The 12,784-nt window shown below is 39.4% G+C and overlaps 1 protein-coding gene across 1 annotated transcript in view; it reads right to left on the minus strand.

The window, feature by feature from the left end:
• Positions 1–876: 876 nt before the first annotated feature.
• pi4kab (phosphatidylinositol 4-kinase, catalytic, alpha b) overlaps positions 877–12,784 on the minus strand; it is a 36,027-nt gene continuing 24,119 nt past the window's right edge. Inside the window, exons 30-53 of the mRNA XM_037680040.1 lie at positions 12,585–12,741; positions 12,350–12,477; positions 12,054–12,212; positions 11,045–11,196; positions 10,868–10,975; positions 10,644–10,771; positions 10,340–10,498; positions 10,098–10,177; positions 9,766–9,965; positions 9,460–9,550; positions 7,728–7,895; positions 7,578–7,631; positions 7,368–7,488; positions 7,145–7,274; positions 4,133–4,276; positions 3,976–4,046; positions 3,740–3,846; positions 3,534–3,638; positions 2,477–2,602; positions 2,232–2,352; positions 1,800–1,959; positions 1,630–1,719; positions 1,025–1,108; positions 877–928 (exon numbers count right to left, since the gene is read on the minus strand). Coding sequence (XP_037535968.1) covers positions 877–928; positions 1,025–1,108; positions 1,630–1,719; positions 1,800–1,959; positions 2,232–2,352; positions 2,477–2,602; positions 3,534–3,638; positions 3,740–3,846; positions 3,976–4,046; positions 4,133–4,276; positions 7,145–7,274; positions 7,368–7,488; positions 7,578–7,631; positions 7,728–7,895; positions 9,460–9,550; positions 9,766–9,965; positions 10,098–10,177; positions 10,340–10,498; positions 10,644–10,771; positions 10,868–10,975; positions 11,045–11,196; positions 12,054–12,212; positions 12,350–12,477; positions 12,585–12,741 — 2,895 coding nt within the window. The remainder of the gene's footprint in view (positions 929–1,024; positions 1,109–1,629; positions 1,720–1,799; positions 1,960–2,231; positions 2,353–2,476; positions 2,603–3,533; positions 3,639–3,739; positions 3,847–3,975; positions 4,047–4,132; positions 4,277–7,144; positions 7,275–7,367; positions 7,489–7,577; positions 7,632–7,727; positions 7,896–9,459; positions 9,551–9,765; positions 9,966–10,097; positions 10,178–10,339; positions 10,499–10,643; positions 10,772–10,867; positions 10,976–11,044; positions 11,197–12,053; positions 12,213–12,349; positions 12,478–12,584; positions 12,742–12,784) is intronic.

A 12,784-nucleotide genomic window follows, 5' to 3' on the forward strand; every position in this document is an offset into this window, starting at 1 on the left:
AGGCATGAAAATAGAAAAAGAGACAGAAAATGGAATATGGATATAAATGTACAAAGAGAGGCAAAATCTTTACAACCATTAACAATCAGTGACTTCATGGTGGCACGGGCACAGCACTTTGGAATAAATTAGACCAAAAAGATTTCATCTAAAGCCACATCGAACACAAGCTGACACCATGGTTAACATTTGACTCCATGCAACGGCCCGGCATTTAAAACGTACCTTAATTTCATCCACAAACAATAGAAAAAAATAATTTAAGTGCATTATCTTCCCTCCTGTTTGGCACTGCTAAACATACAAAACTCAGTCCCAGTATTTTCTAGAACTAGTGCGCGCCCGTTCATACTGGAAATGTGAAAACTCCACAGAGAAACACACAGTGTAACCCAAGTCTATACAGTCAAGTCTCACTGTAGAACACAGACTGAGGACGATGGCACGGATCGAGAACTCCGACTGGTCCGTTTACAAAGAGGAGCACAGGAACACAGTCAAGTACGAGATGACAATAGGCCACATTGGTCGGAACAGAACCCTGTCTACTCTCAGCTACTTTACATTTAAATCTTCAGACCTCCATTTAAAAATCAACTGAATCCATTCACAAATATTACAAATAGCAAAAAGTTGGCACAAACTGATTTACCGAGCGTGCAAATTACCAAGAGGCATCACTTTAAGTCCACAGAAGTCAAGATGCTAGTGCAATAATAACATTATTTCAACATAATAAATAAGGAACGCAAAGACAAAGAAAACAACAATTATTCAACAATTCGCAGAAACATCGAGTCAGTAGAGAATTTAACCAAGGCACACGTGCACAAATCATGTACCAGCCAACATATGCACATGCTCAGGCACGAATGTTTAGTACGGGATCTGGTTTTGGTAATACTGGATCATGTCATACGTCCGACTCCTGTTGTAAAAGAATAAAAATATGCAATCAGACAAATGCTTTCTGGAGTCAGCAAAAAAATAAAAAAGGAATGAAACAAGGAAATGATCTACCGACCTGTTGCTGAGGAAACAGTTCTGGATAACTTTAATGATGAAGGAAGCGGCATCTTTCTCACTCAAACCTGGGTTGAACCTCTGCCTGATTGTGGAGAAAATTAACAACAGCTTGTAACATTTAAAATATTGTGCTTTTCGTCGTACAAGTTACAGCGGAGTATAAGTCGCATCAGTCCAAATATGTCTAATAAAGTGGGAAAAAACGTAAACAAGTCGCTTCGCCGTATAAGTCACATCTATTATGCGTCACTGCTGATTCGTCACATTTGTTATGGGTCACAGCTGAACACCCAGAAACGTGGGCTGGTGTGCCCAAAACAGATACGCTTACCGGTAGTTGTCAAAAGCCTAGAGGTCCTGTAGTGCCTCTAGCGGCTGCAAATGGTAGAGTTCAATATTTTTAATGTCAGAAAGAATGAAAGCATCAGATGTCAGTCAAAAATTGGGTTATAAATATGGGGGGGGGGGGATATATTAGTCACTTTGGTGTATAAGTCGCAGGACTTACAAATTTATGCAAAAAGGTGCGACTTATACTCCGGAAAATACGGTACTTACATGATTATTTAGTTACAGAAGCACTAAAGCCCGACTAAGACTCACTTGAGTAGTTTGATTGTCTGTCCTCTGAAGCAGGGAAGACCAGTGTCCAGCATGAGATTCACTAAGGAGACCACAGCATCCATGTAGGGCCTGGTTCCCAAGAGGACAAGGCACCATTACTACCATCTGACTGTGAAGTCTGAGGTTACTTTAGGTCATCTGCAACTCACCTCACTGCAAGGTATCCTCTCACACACATCTCCATGAACCACTTGAACGGTGTTGCCTCCATTTTCCCACCCATGATCATCACCATCTCATCTGTGAGTTTGATGTCTGGCTCCCAGCCGAGGTTCCCGCCAGGAGAACTTTCAAACATGAAGCCGAAATCTGAAAACATTCATGAACACAACAGAGACCACAGAACAAGAAGGATTGTTAGGAATACTTCAGTAAGCAATGTAAAGATAATGTCTTGTCTCTTTATAAACAAGGTGGTCAAATAAATGTTTTTTTTTTTAAACAATATACTGCTGAAAACTATGCTGCAAGTTTTTATTTTCTTTACACAGCTTACACGTAGGTCATGATGTGCCACAAACTTTGACTAACATTTAAAAAAAAAGAAATCATGCTTTGGGGACAAACAAAAAAAAGCACACCAATGTGGATGAGATGGCCTTGGCTGTCCAGCATGATGTTTCCGTTGTGTCTGTCTTTGATCTGCAGCAGGAAGAGCAGCAGGCTGTAAGCTGCCATACTGCGGATGAAGTTGTACCGCGCCTGAAACAACAAGTATGAAAGGGAAGAAAAGTTTAGAGGGTTAGTGAGAGAGATCATCAAAACATGACCGAGTACAGATGACGTTTACATAAGGTTGATAGAGATAGTTAAATTGGGTATTTACTTTCTGAAATGCGAGCGTGGATTCATCTCCGTATTGGTTCCTGAAGTAGTCGTACATCCCGAAGTCCGTCTGTCGGCCCAGCTGGTCACGAGACTTGCAGTCTGGGATGCACTCAATCACTCCACACTGACGGAACAACAGAACACAAATGATAAAAAGGTGATTGTAGTTATAGACCAGAGGACCTGAGGATCTGAATGAAACCTGCCATTTTACTGCAGGCCTGTTTACACTTTTGTGTGATAGTAAGAGAAGGTTTATTCATAAACCCTTTTAAGAGAAACAAAAGTTGACTAAAAGGACATACAGCTTAAACAACTAAACTAAAATGAAATTAAAAAACATATAACAGAATTAAACTGACAATATATTAAAGCAGATATTGGTGCTCAGAATGAGTCTCAAACAGTTGGAAATTTAAGCCCAAATATGGCCCAACATCCTCTGTGCTAGTCTTCTCCATTCAGAGGAAGGCCCATCAGACAGAACCGAACATGATGGAAATGAGCCGTGCGTTATTAGAACAGCACCCTCAGGCAAACCATGAAGTGAAGTGGCTACAAGGTGGACTCACACAACCCGAACAAGTAAGTTTCCTTCCACTCAGCGCAGGAAACTTCAGGAAGAGGCTTGACTCAGTTTAGAAATGGAAAATTTAGCAGGCATGGCTAAGAACAAGCAAGAATACAGAGTTTTTTTTGTTTTGTTTTTTTAAAGCACATGACTAACCAGTTACTGGAATTTCCAATATAAAACTGCACAAATGCCTAAACAATTTACAGAACCAAAAACTAGCAAAGATGCTACAAACAGTACACAAGCCACACAGTCCTGCTTTGTAAACTGATTATCCAGCTTTAACTTGTTACCAGGTAATGAAATATGTACTACAGCAGCCTGTGACTGGGTTTTCTGTCAAGTCTTAGGGTATAAACACATTTGATCTCCAGCTTTTAAATACTAAAACTAATCCAGACAGCATATTTTCTGATAATGTTAACACGTTGTGACTTTATAGACTTTGTAAGAAGTGGTAAAGTGTAAAGAAACAACTCACTCCAGGAGCTGTGGCCACAACTCTGTAAGGAAACACATAAAGATCCAGACCAACCATCTGGAAGATGTTCTTGAACAAGCTGATGATTTGAAGAGCCAGCATGTCCTGTAAAAACAAACAAATGGTAAAGAACTGGACAGCTAGCAAAATCTGATCAGAGACGGATCACAGATGAAAGCAGAGGAGGAAGTAAACGATCAGGGGACCTGTCTACAGTCGTCTCCAACTTTAAAGATGGCTGCCTGCCAGCAGACTCTCCTGGCCTCTTCTTCGTTTTTCACCTCGTCTACAGAGTCTGAGCGAGACTGAAGGCCTGAGGGAAGACGTTAAGATGGAGAACAAATTTACCTGTGGTAAGTTTCCCTGTATGAATTATGACTGCACAAAAATCCCACAAAGCAGAATATTTTAATCCATCTGCGGAGGAGAATTTTAACAGTACCTTCTTTTTCAAGCTCACTGACTCCACACCTCTTGACTTTGAACTTGGCCAGGTATGGAGCTTTGGCAGCACTAAATGGAGACGAACAGAAGAGAACAAAATGCAGTGAAGCTTGAATTTATTTTAGTTAGGATAAGTTGGTAATTTGAAGGCCCACCTCTGCATGGGAGTCCCAGACTTATAGTCTATGTCCAAAACTATGGCCTCTGGGTTACTGGGAAGATAACAGCCACGCTGGACTTTAATCTGGGACAAGGCTTCCAGGCAGGCCTTCTTCCTCTCCTCCCCTTTTGGAAAAGGCCTGAAAAAGACAAACAACTTAAAAACAGACTTTGCACACTTCTATGTCTGAACATATGCTCCTCAGACCATTGACATCTATGGGCATCTCACTAAATGACTCCAGACCACAAGTGACAGCCAGGTTCTGCTGCTGGTCACACAGGAGAGTCGCTAATAGGGAGTGGAAGCCGGGGGACAGCAGAGGTTTCTCCCCTGTTGTTGCAATTAGTGTTGTAATGAGGCCAGAGGGGAACATGTGGCTCTCTAGAGAGCTGACAAAACACTTTCTGCATGCAGGCTGTCAAAAAGCAGCTCATCAGCTGCACTGCGATCACATCGGCTGACGTGCAGTCAGAGATGAGACACAGCACAGTAAACTGTTTTCCACAGTGATGCATAATTAAAGTGACAGAGGAGCAACAAATGGCTAAATTAATGAACAACAAAGGGATTTAGAGAGCAGAACACAGGAGATGGCACAAAGAACAAAACATCTTTGCTTGTGGGAAATCTCACATCATAAACACCTTAAATGTTACCTGGAGGGATCTTTCAACAAAAGTTATACCAACGTAATTACTTTAAAGCTTTTATAAACATCAAAATCACTTAATTTGTAAACATTTTTCTTTAAATCTCTATAAATTACATTAGATTATGAGTGCATTATATTGTATCAGTGTTTCAGTCTTCTACAGCAAATGAAGAAGAATTTAGGAGAAAAAAAAATCCAAGTTAAAGTAATAAAAACAGGAGATTGAGGTGAAACAAATAAATCAAAGTTAATGTAAATGTGTTTGCCCTTTAGTAAAGCAAACATCTAAAACTAACTTAAAAAAACAAAACAAAACAAAAAAACAGATAATTTAAGCATTTTGTGAGCCTCCAAATGAACCTGATCTCACCTGTACAACTAACTTAGATTAAACTACAACCTCCACCTTGCTGCACACCTTTTGACACCCAAAAACACAAAAATACATTTAGCTGTGAGGTTAAAGGTCATCACACATCAAATAAACATTTACAAAACATCACACTTGCATCCCTTGCATACTTCAAAGTAGGGATGCACGACATTATCGGCATGGTATCGGCCGATATTAGCGCTAAAGTTCAATAGTGGACATCGGCCATTCCATTAAAATAACTTGCCGATATAAAAGGCGCTGTTTTTACCTGCAGCGGTAGCACAACATGATGGCGTGGCAGCACAACGTGATGACGTCACGTGCGCCTACCTGATCTCAAGGCGGAGAGGAAAATTCAAAATGTCGGCGGTGTGGAAGTTTTATTTTTCGTTGGTGAGGATGTCGGATTCCGAAAATTTATGGACTACGTTGAGCCTCGCTACATCGTCCCCAGTCTGAGATTTTTTTCCAACGTGTTAGCCCCGTTAGCATGATTAGTCTTACGGCACAATGGATAGACAAAAACTTTGAACTTAAAAAGTCTCTCCTTCGTGCACAGGAGTGCAGAGGATCCCACACTGCAGCTATAGGAACCTGGAACAAGCCTCCACATGTGAGACAGCATTGCGGGTGACTAATGCTAATAAATATTTAACACTTTTCATTTAATACAAGTTAAAGTGCTATGCATATCATAAGGCTGTTACTGAATATATGTCACCAGCTCTTACAGCTGTTACACAATTTTTGTAGCAAATAAGCCTAAATAAGAGGGCTATGTTCTGACAAAGAAAAGTATATAAAATATCTGTATCGGCATATCGGCCAAAAGTCCAATATCGTGCATCCCTACTTCAAAGGTAGTTTTTCACTGGGCTGCTGCTGGTGACTAGTTGGGAGAATGGTATGTGCAAGGGAGTTTTTGAAGTACAGCCCAACCGATATATCAGCAGGGCCAATATTTTAGGCCAATATAAGAATTTGGGGACCTATCGTATCAGTGATAATTGCCTCATTATGTGTTGATACAAAGGCTTCTAATTTTCATCCCTAAAATGCTGGGAACGAGCTATACAATGTATCCAGCAGAGGGCGCATGTGGACTACTTTCAAAACATAGCCATGCACTTTAACTTTCACTTTCAGCACAGCCGAAGCAGGGAGCAATACTGTGTAGCATAGTTTGCTGAACAGAGCATTATATGTTTATTTCAACTGATCTGTAAAATAAAAAATAAAAAATCAGCAATAATAAATCCTCTTCATCCTCCAACCCGCTTGTCATTAGCTATGTGTCTCTCAAGTTAGAAAGCTAACATTTAGATAACCTAGCATAGGCTATTGCCTTGTAAAACTTTAGGCAGAACAATAAACGTAACGTAGAAGTAAAATATATCAGTGTTAGTAACAGTATCTTTGTCGTCCTCAATGAAATGCATTGTTTGTCTAAAATCTTCTTTGCAAAGTAAAAAAAATGGCTGCGGTCCATACTAATTAGGCCTTCATACGTGACCGACTGTTTAAACAAGAACAGAGAAGGGTGTTTCTTTGTTTAATTTATATTTTTGTAACACTCGAAAAATTTATGGTGAATAGTGGAGGATAGAAAATAGACTGTTTCAAGACTTCAAGTGTTGAAACAGGTTTAAAAGTAGCTGTTTACTTAGATTCTTGGGGGTGGACAAAGCTCTAAATTTTTCAGCCATTAGATCTGTTATCGGCATTAGCCTGCCTCCCTCCCAATATCAGTAGCAGCGATAGCCAAAATTTCTATATCGGCCGGGCTCTACGCTGAATTGTAATCTAACTGAACTGAGAGATGCCTAAATATTTTAGCCCCTGTGCCCTGAAGTCATTTCTCACAACAGAATGATGTATGATGCACAGATGGACAAAATGCCTGACGCCACAGCTGTCACAAGTGCAAAGAAAAGAGAAATCAGGTGGTAAGGGTCAGGAGTAAAGCGTGGTTGTACTTGATAGTGGCAGACACGTTGGTAATCTTGTTGAAGAAGTCAAACTCTCTCTGGTAAAAGTCTTTGGCCGGGCCAGAGAGGGAGCCTGTGATCTCCTCCACCATCTCTTCTAGCAGCTCGCCGATGTCAGCTGCGTTTTAAAAAAACAAAATAAAAACAAACGGCTGATTTATACTTTTTTATTTGCTCATGATGAGTCAGGTGGAAACGGAGGATATCTCACGGTCTTTCTGGTGTCCTTCTTCATCCAAGTATATGTTGGTCTTCATGTTCCAGATGAACTGGTGAGCCAGCAGCTGAGACTTCTGAGCGGCCCACAAGATGTACTCTCTGACATAACCCATCTGTATTTTAACGTAAAAAAAAAAGAGAAAAATTAGACGTCGTAAGAGGCTTTAAAATAATGTTCTGTCTGAGAAAATGTAGTACTCACCTTGTCGTATCGAAGAGCTTGGACAATTTGAGGAATGTAAAATAAAATGGCATCCTAAAAATATTAGTAATAAAAGATTTATTGCATAGAAAACATAAATGAAAAAAGACAAGTATTAGTTGTTCCTGTGTCATGTGTTTATGTGCTTACAGGAGGAAAGGAGCGCAACACTTTGACCCCGTACTGAGCCGTGAGGGGGTGAGGAGGGTACATGGAGGAGAAGTAGGACAGTCCAGTTGGAGGGTCTGCTGAGGCCCAGCACAGGATGTGACTCAGTTCTGGAGAGTCAGCATCAATTGTGTGCCACGTTACCAAGAACTAAAAAAAAAGAAGAAAAGAAACAAAAAAAAATCAGTTTAGTCAACATTTACATCCTGTGATGCAATCATCATCACAGGATCAGATCTGATGGTGCACAAATTAACCTCAGGAGGAAGCTCTGTTTACGAGTTCCTTAAAAAAAAAACAAGTTTATAAAATCACAACAGGTCATTCCGTGGGGAAGCTGAGCTCTGCCGCCTTTACAACAGGTCATTAAGAGCTCATTCAATAACAACATATCTACACAGGTGAAGTTACGACAGCTTGAAACCAAATCTTTCATCATTAAAAACTTTTCTTGTTGTCCAACTTGTTGTAGCCTTTCTGAAACGCAGTCACTGTATTTTAGTGATAAAATGTTATTAATACATTAAGTTTCATGGCTGTACTTGGTGAGTCCAGTGTATCAAAAGCTCGTTTACTTTGTGTTGATTGTAAAACACAACAAACATACGTCCAAACCAGACAAAACCTTCTTTAATCGTAATAAAGTAACAAGACACACCTTCTGAATGACCCGTTTGTGCACAGAGTATACAATTCAGGCAAAATATCAAAATAGAAATAAAACAATAAATGTCTCAAATAAAACACAAAAATTTTTAAATGAGTCATGGAGTTCCTCAGGGTTCAGTGCTTGGACCAATACTCTTTGCTTTATATATGCTTCCATTAGGTAAAGTTATTAAACAGCATGGGATAAACTTTCATTGTTATGCTGATGATTACACAGGTACAGTATATTTGTCCATGAGACCCAATGAATCAAATCAGCTACTTAGGCTGCAAGCATCTTAAAGACATAAAAACTTGGATGACCCTTAATTTTTGTTTTTGAACTCGGACAAGACTGAGGTTTTGGTTTTTGGACCTGAACATCTTAGGAATAAATTTGGCAGTCTTTCACCGATGGTATTAATTTGGCCTCCAGTTCTACTGTTAAATACTTTAGTGCAATTTTTGATCAGGATGTCTTTTAACCCCCATAATCAAACATAACCCAGCCGCTTGTCCTGAACCTGGTTCTGCTAGAGGTTTCTTCCTCATGAGGGAGTTTTTCCTTTCCACTGTTGCCTTTATGCTTGCTCAGGATTAGAGTCTGCAATGAAGTTAGACTCAAAGCGGTTTGCTTCTCAGATAAATAATGTTATTAACTTACTTTTTATGTATATGAATGTTTCTGTTCAGTGTCCTGAGAGGACTTCTGTTGTGGCTTGGAGCTATATAAACTGAATTGAACTGAGTCAAACACACAAAGATATTAATGGTGAATGCATTTACCTTTAAGTTTTTATACTCAGTGTCTGTTTAATGTTAGAATACAGTTGAAAATATAAATATTCTTAATTTTTACCTTGTTTAATGCGTACAATTTATGCACCACTATTGATTTCACATACCTCTGAAAGAAAAACATTATATTGCTCAAACGTCTTGGTCTTGTGTGCTTCCTTTATAAACAAAGACCAGATTTTTCTTTTAATTTAAATATACCTTTTTTTGTTGTTGTTGTTGAATAAAACCTGCCGTACTCGTGATTCGTGGTGCGGAGCTCACTCACCTTGACGGCCTCAGGAACATCACACACAGCAGCTGGATCCATTCGCACCAGACGTGTCACCTCAGACACAATGGACTCTGTGTTTTTAAATCTAAAAACAAACAAGAAAAAAGCAAACAAAACTATTTGTATATATTCAAAAAACAACAGGTTCAGACCAAATAGGACAGAGTTCTGGGTTAAACCATTTTTAGTCGACAAAGTACACAATGGAAGCTGGAAATTATTTCCCAATAAATATTCTGAAATAAACTGCATTTGAAGTTAAAACTGCCACGACTTGTAGGTCGTTGTTTCATTGCGTACCTGGCAGGCAGCTGCAGGGCGAGGTACGGAGCTATGCTCCAGGCCAGGTTGACATTGTCTTTCCACTGTTTCTCTGTCAGACTGATGTATTTGGATCTCCAGTTAGCGATACTGGTCTCCACAGATTGCTCTGTTGTGATAGCAAGCTCCTGGGTGGATAACGGGTTGTACCAAATGGTCAGCCGCTCAATCTCACTGGCCTGAAGAGGAACACACAGGAGGGGAACTTAAATTACAACAAGGTCTGAAAGGTGTACATGTAGGTCTCTTTATGGTTTACTTTATCATTACTTAATTAGTCTTGTAAAAAGTTGTAGAAAAAAGGTAAATACCAGTAAAGCCAATAACAGCGTCCTGCGTTTCATGTAATATTTGTGCAGCTGGGTGCCTCGGTTGCTTTTTTTAGAAAGCCCTAAAACAATACAGAAATCACATTTATTATATATATATATATATATATATATATATATATATATATATATATATAAACTAAAAGCTCTTGTTTCACTTGAGCATAAAAAGCAGCTGGAGGTTGACTGTGCAACGTTTGTTTTTAAGAGTCGGTGTTTTTCACCTGACTTCTTGGAGAGGGTGGACATCCCAGAGGAGAGAGGGTAGGTGTTGATCCATCCCTGAGGAATCTGCTGCCTCTGGCCTACAGCCACATCCAGACTGCTGCGGCTGTCTGCCACGGCCATCGCAGACAAGCTGTTCACAGACATGTCCTGGGGATCTGAACAACAACAACAACAACAAAAAAGATAAATGATCTGGCCTGTAACTTAAAAATTATAAATAAAAAATTAAGATACTCAGCTTGTGTTGGAGAGTTTATGTAATTTTTGTTGAAAAACAACTTTTTTTTTTAATTCCTTTACCTGGTGGAACCAGCTGAATGGCAGTCAGGTACTTCTTGTCAGACTGCAGGCAGGCGTAGAACTTGATCATTATACTGATGTCTTCTCTTAGCCTTTGGTCTGTCTGAGTGGGAAATCTGGGAGCGACGCTAAAGGAAACAAGAAAACGCAACACAGTTTTATGAACGGAGCAAAAACAAGTTCAACTTCCTATTCTGGTCACAAAAAATGATCATTATTTTTACCTAAAGTAGTCAAAAGCTGTGGAATAGATCTTCTCTCGGAGCACGTTTCTGATAGTGGCGTTTGTCACAACATCAGCGTGCAGCAGAGTCAAACCCAGAGTCATCAGTCTGAAATAAAGAGCAGTTTATCGTTTCGCACTGCTGTTCAGCACATTATTAAATCACACAAAACGATACCTGAATCTTGGTCCGATGGCAGCAACGTGTCGGTTTAGGCTGCTTTTGGGTCCTCCGACACTAAGACAGAGAGATCTCTGCAAAATGGAAATGAAAATCTCCACCTGGTCCGCGCTGCTGTATTTGGCTATTTCAAACCTCTGCACCAGAAACTAAGGGGGTGAAAAAATAAAGAGATGAGAAGTTTGAGTATGAATAAATAAAATAGTATGAATGAAATAGATTTAGGGTTTTCCCCAAGATTGAACATTTGATATGCGGGATGCAGAAAGACATGTCCTCAAAGTTTATAGACCCGGACACAAGAATCAGATCAGGCTGAAAATGCTTGGATGATGCTGTCACAGTTTATCACTTCCTGGGTTTAAATCCTGATAAACATTGTGCCATAATTAAAAATCTTCTCTTATTGCCAATAAAGCTATGATTCTCTTAAAAAAAAAAAATACATGTAAATATATATAAAACGAGACGAATCATTCTTACTTTATATCAAAAAACAGTTTATTTAGATGTTTTGTAGAAATTTTCCAAAGAAAATAAGTAAAATTTGAACTCTGACCTCCATTTCCATAAAATAAACTAGACCTAAACTTCATGCAGATGAGCTGAAAGAAACTTGACGTTCAGACTCTTAAAATGTTTTCCAACACAACCAAAATGAACAGCACAGAGTCAATAAAAAGGAGTAACAGGTCTACATCAATTAAAAACTAAACCGTTTTGTGGAACGTGGAGTTAAATAATACACATTTTTATTAGTGCTTTTATATATTTAAATTAATAAATAAAATGAAGATTAACCTCCCATTAGCAAACACTTCAACCCATTATGACTGCGGTGTTAAATGCCAGTAAATCTCCAAATATAGATAATGTGTAATTTATTAATTAAGTGCAGTGATCTTTTCATTTTACAGCTTCAAATTACTCTCATAGTAACATAAAATGGCAATAAAGTAACAAAATTTGAAACCGGATCAATAGTTAACACGTGTGTGTCACTGACCTCTATCCAGAGGAAGTGAGGAACGACATCAGGAGCACAGGGCGCTGGCTGACTTTCCTCTGAGACCGCCAGGGGGCCAGCCTCAACTTTAGCCTCTGAAAACAAACCCATCTTCAGCTCCACGGTCATCTGCCAAGCTCCTGCCATCTCACGCATGAACTTAAGAAGTTTAAACAAGACAGAAGACTTTAAGAAGAAAAATAAACACTGCCTGTCACCATGTATTAGATCGAAACATTAACCTTCTTATAAACACGTTTATTTCACTTTAGGAATACATTCATGAATATACATACCGGCACTTCCACTCCATTGTGTGCAGCAAGGAGCCATTCCCAGCAGGCGATCGCCGTTTCCATGCCATGTTCTGAAAACATCTTCAGTGGAGACCAGCACAGATGGTGCAGCAGCTGTGGGTCACAGTCTGGAAGACGATGAATGAGTCAAATAATCGATAGAAAAAAACAAGTTGCATTACAAAATAAAATTATTATTATTTATATAGTTAAAAGAACCAAATTGAGTAGTCACTTTTGGTCGTTATTAGCAGGGCGGCCATCTTGAACATGGCTTGAGTGAAGGCCTCTGGGTCTTTTCTGTCCAGAGCGCTAGTCATCTGATGGATCATCAACTTGGTGAGGTTGAAGTGGCTGTTAATGGCCTCTGAGAACTGGATCATACCAGCCACCTAAACAGCACACAAACAGACCAGAACGTCTCAGAGAGCAACA

The sequence above is a fragment of the Nematolebias whitei genome, chromosome 8 (genome assembly GCF_014905685.2).
Source record: "Nematolebias whitei isolate Nwh7 chromosome 8, NemWhi1, whole genome shotgun sequence".
Classification (NCBI taxonomy): Eukaryota; Metazoa; Chordata; class Actinopteri; order Cyprinodontiformes; family Rivulidae; genus Nematolebias; species Nematolebias whitei.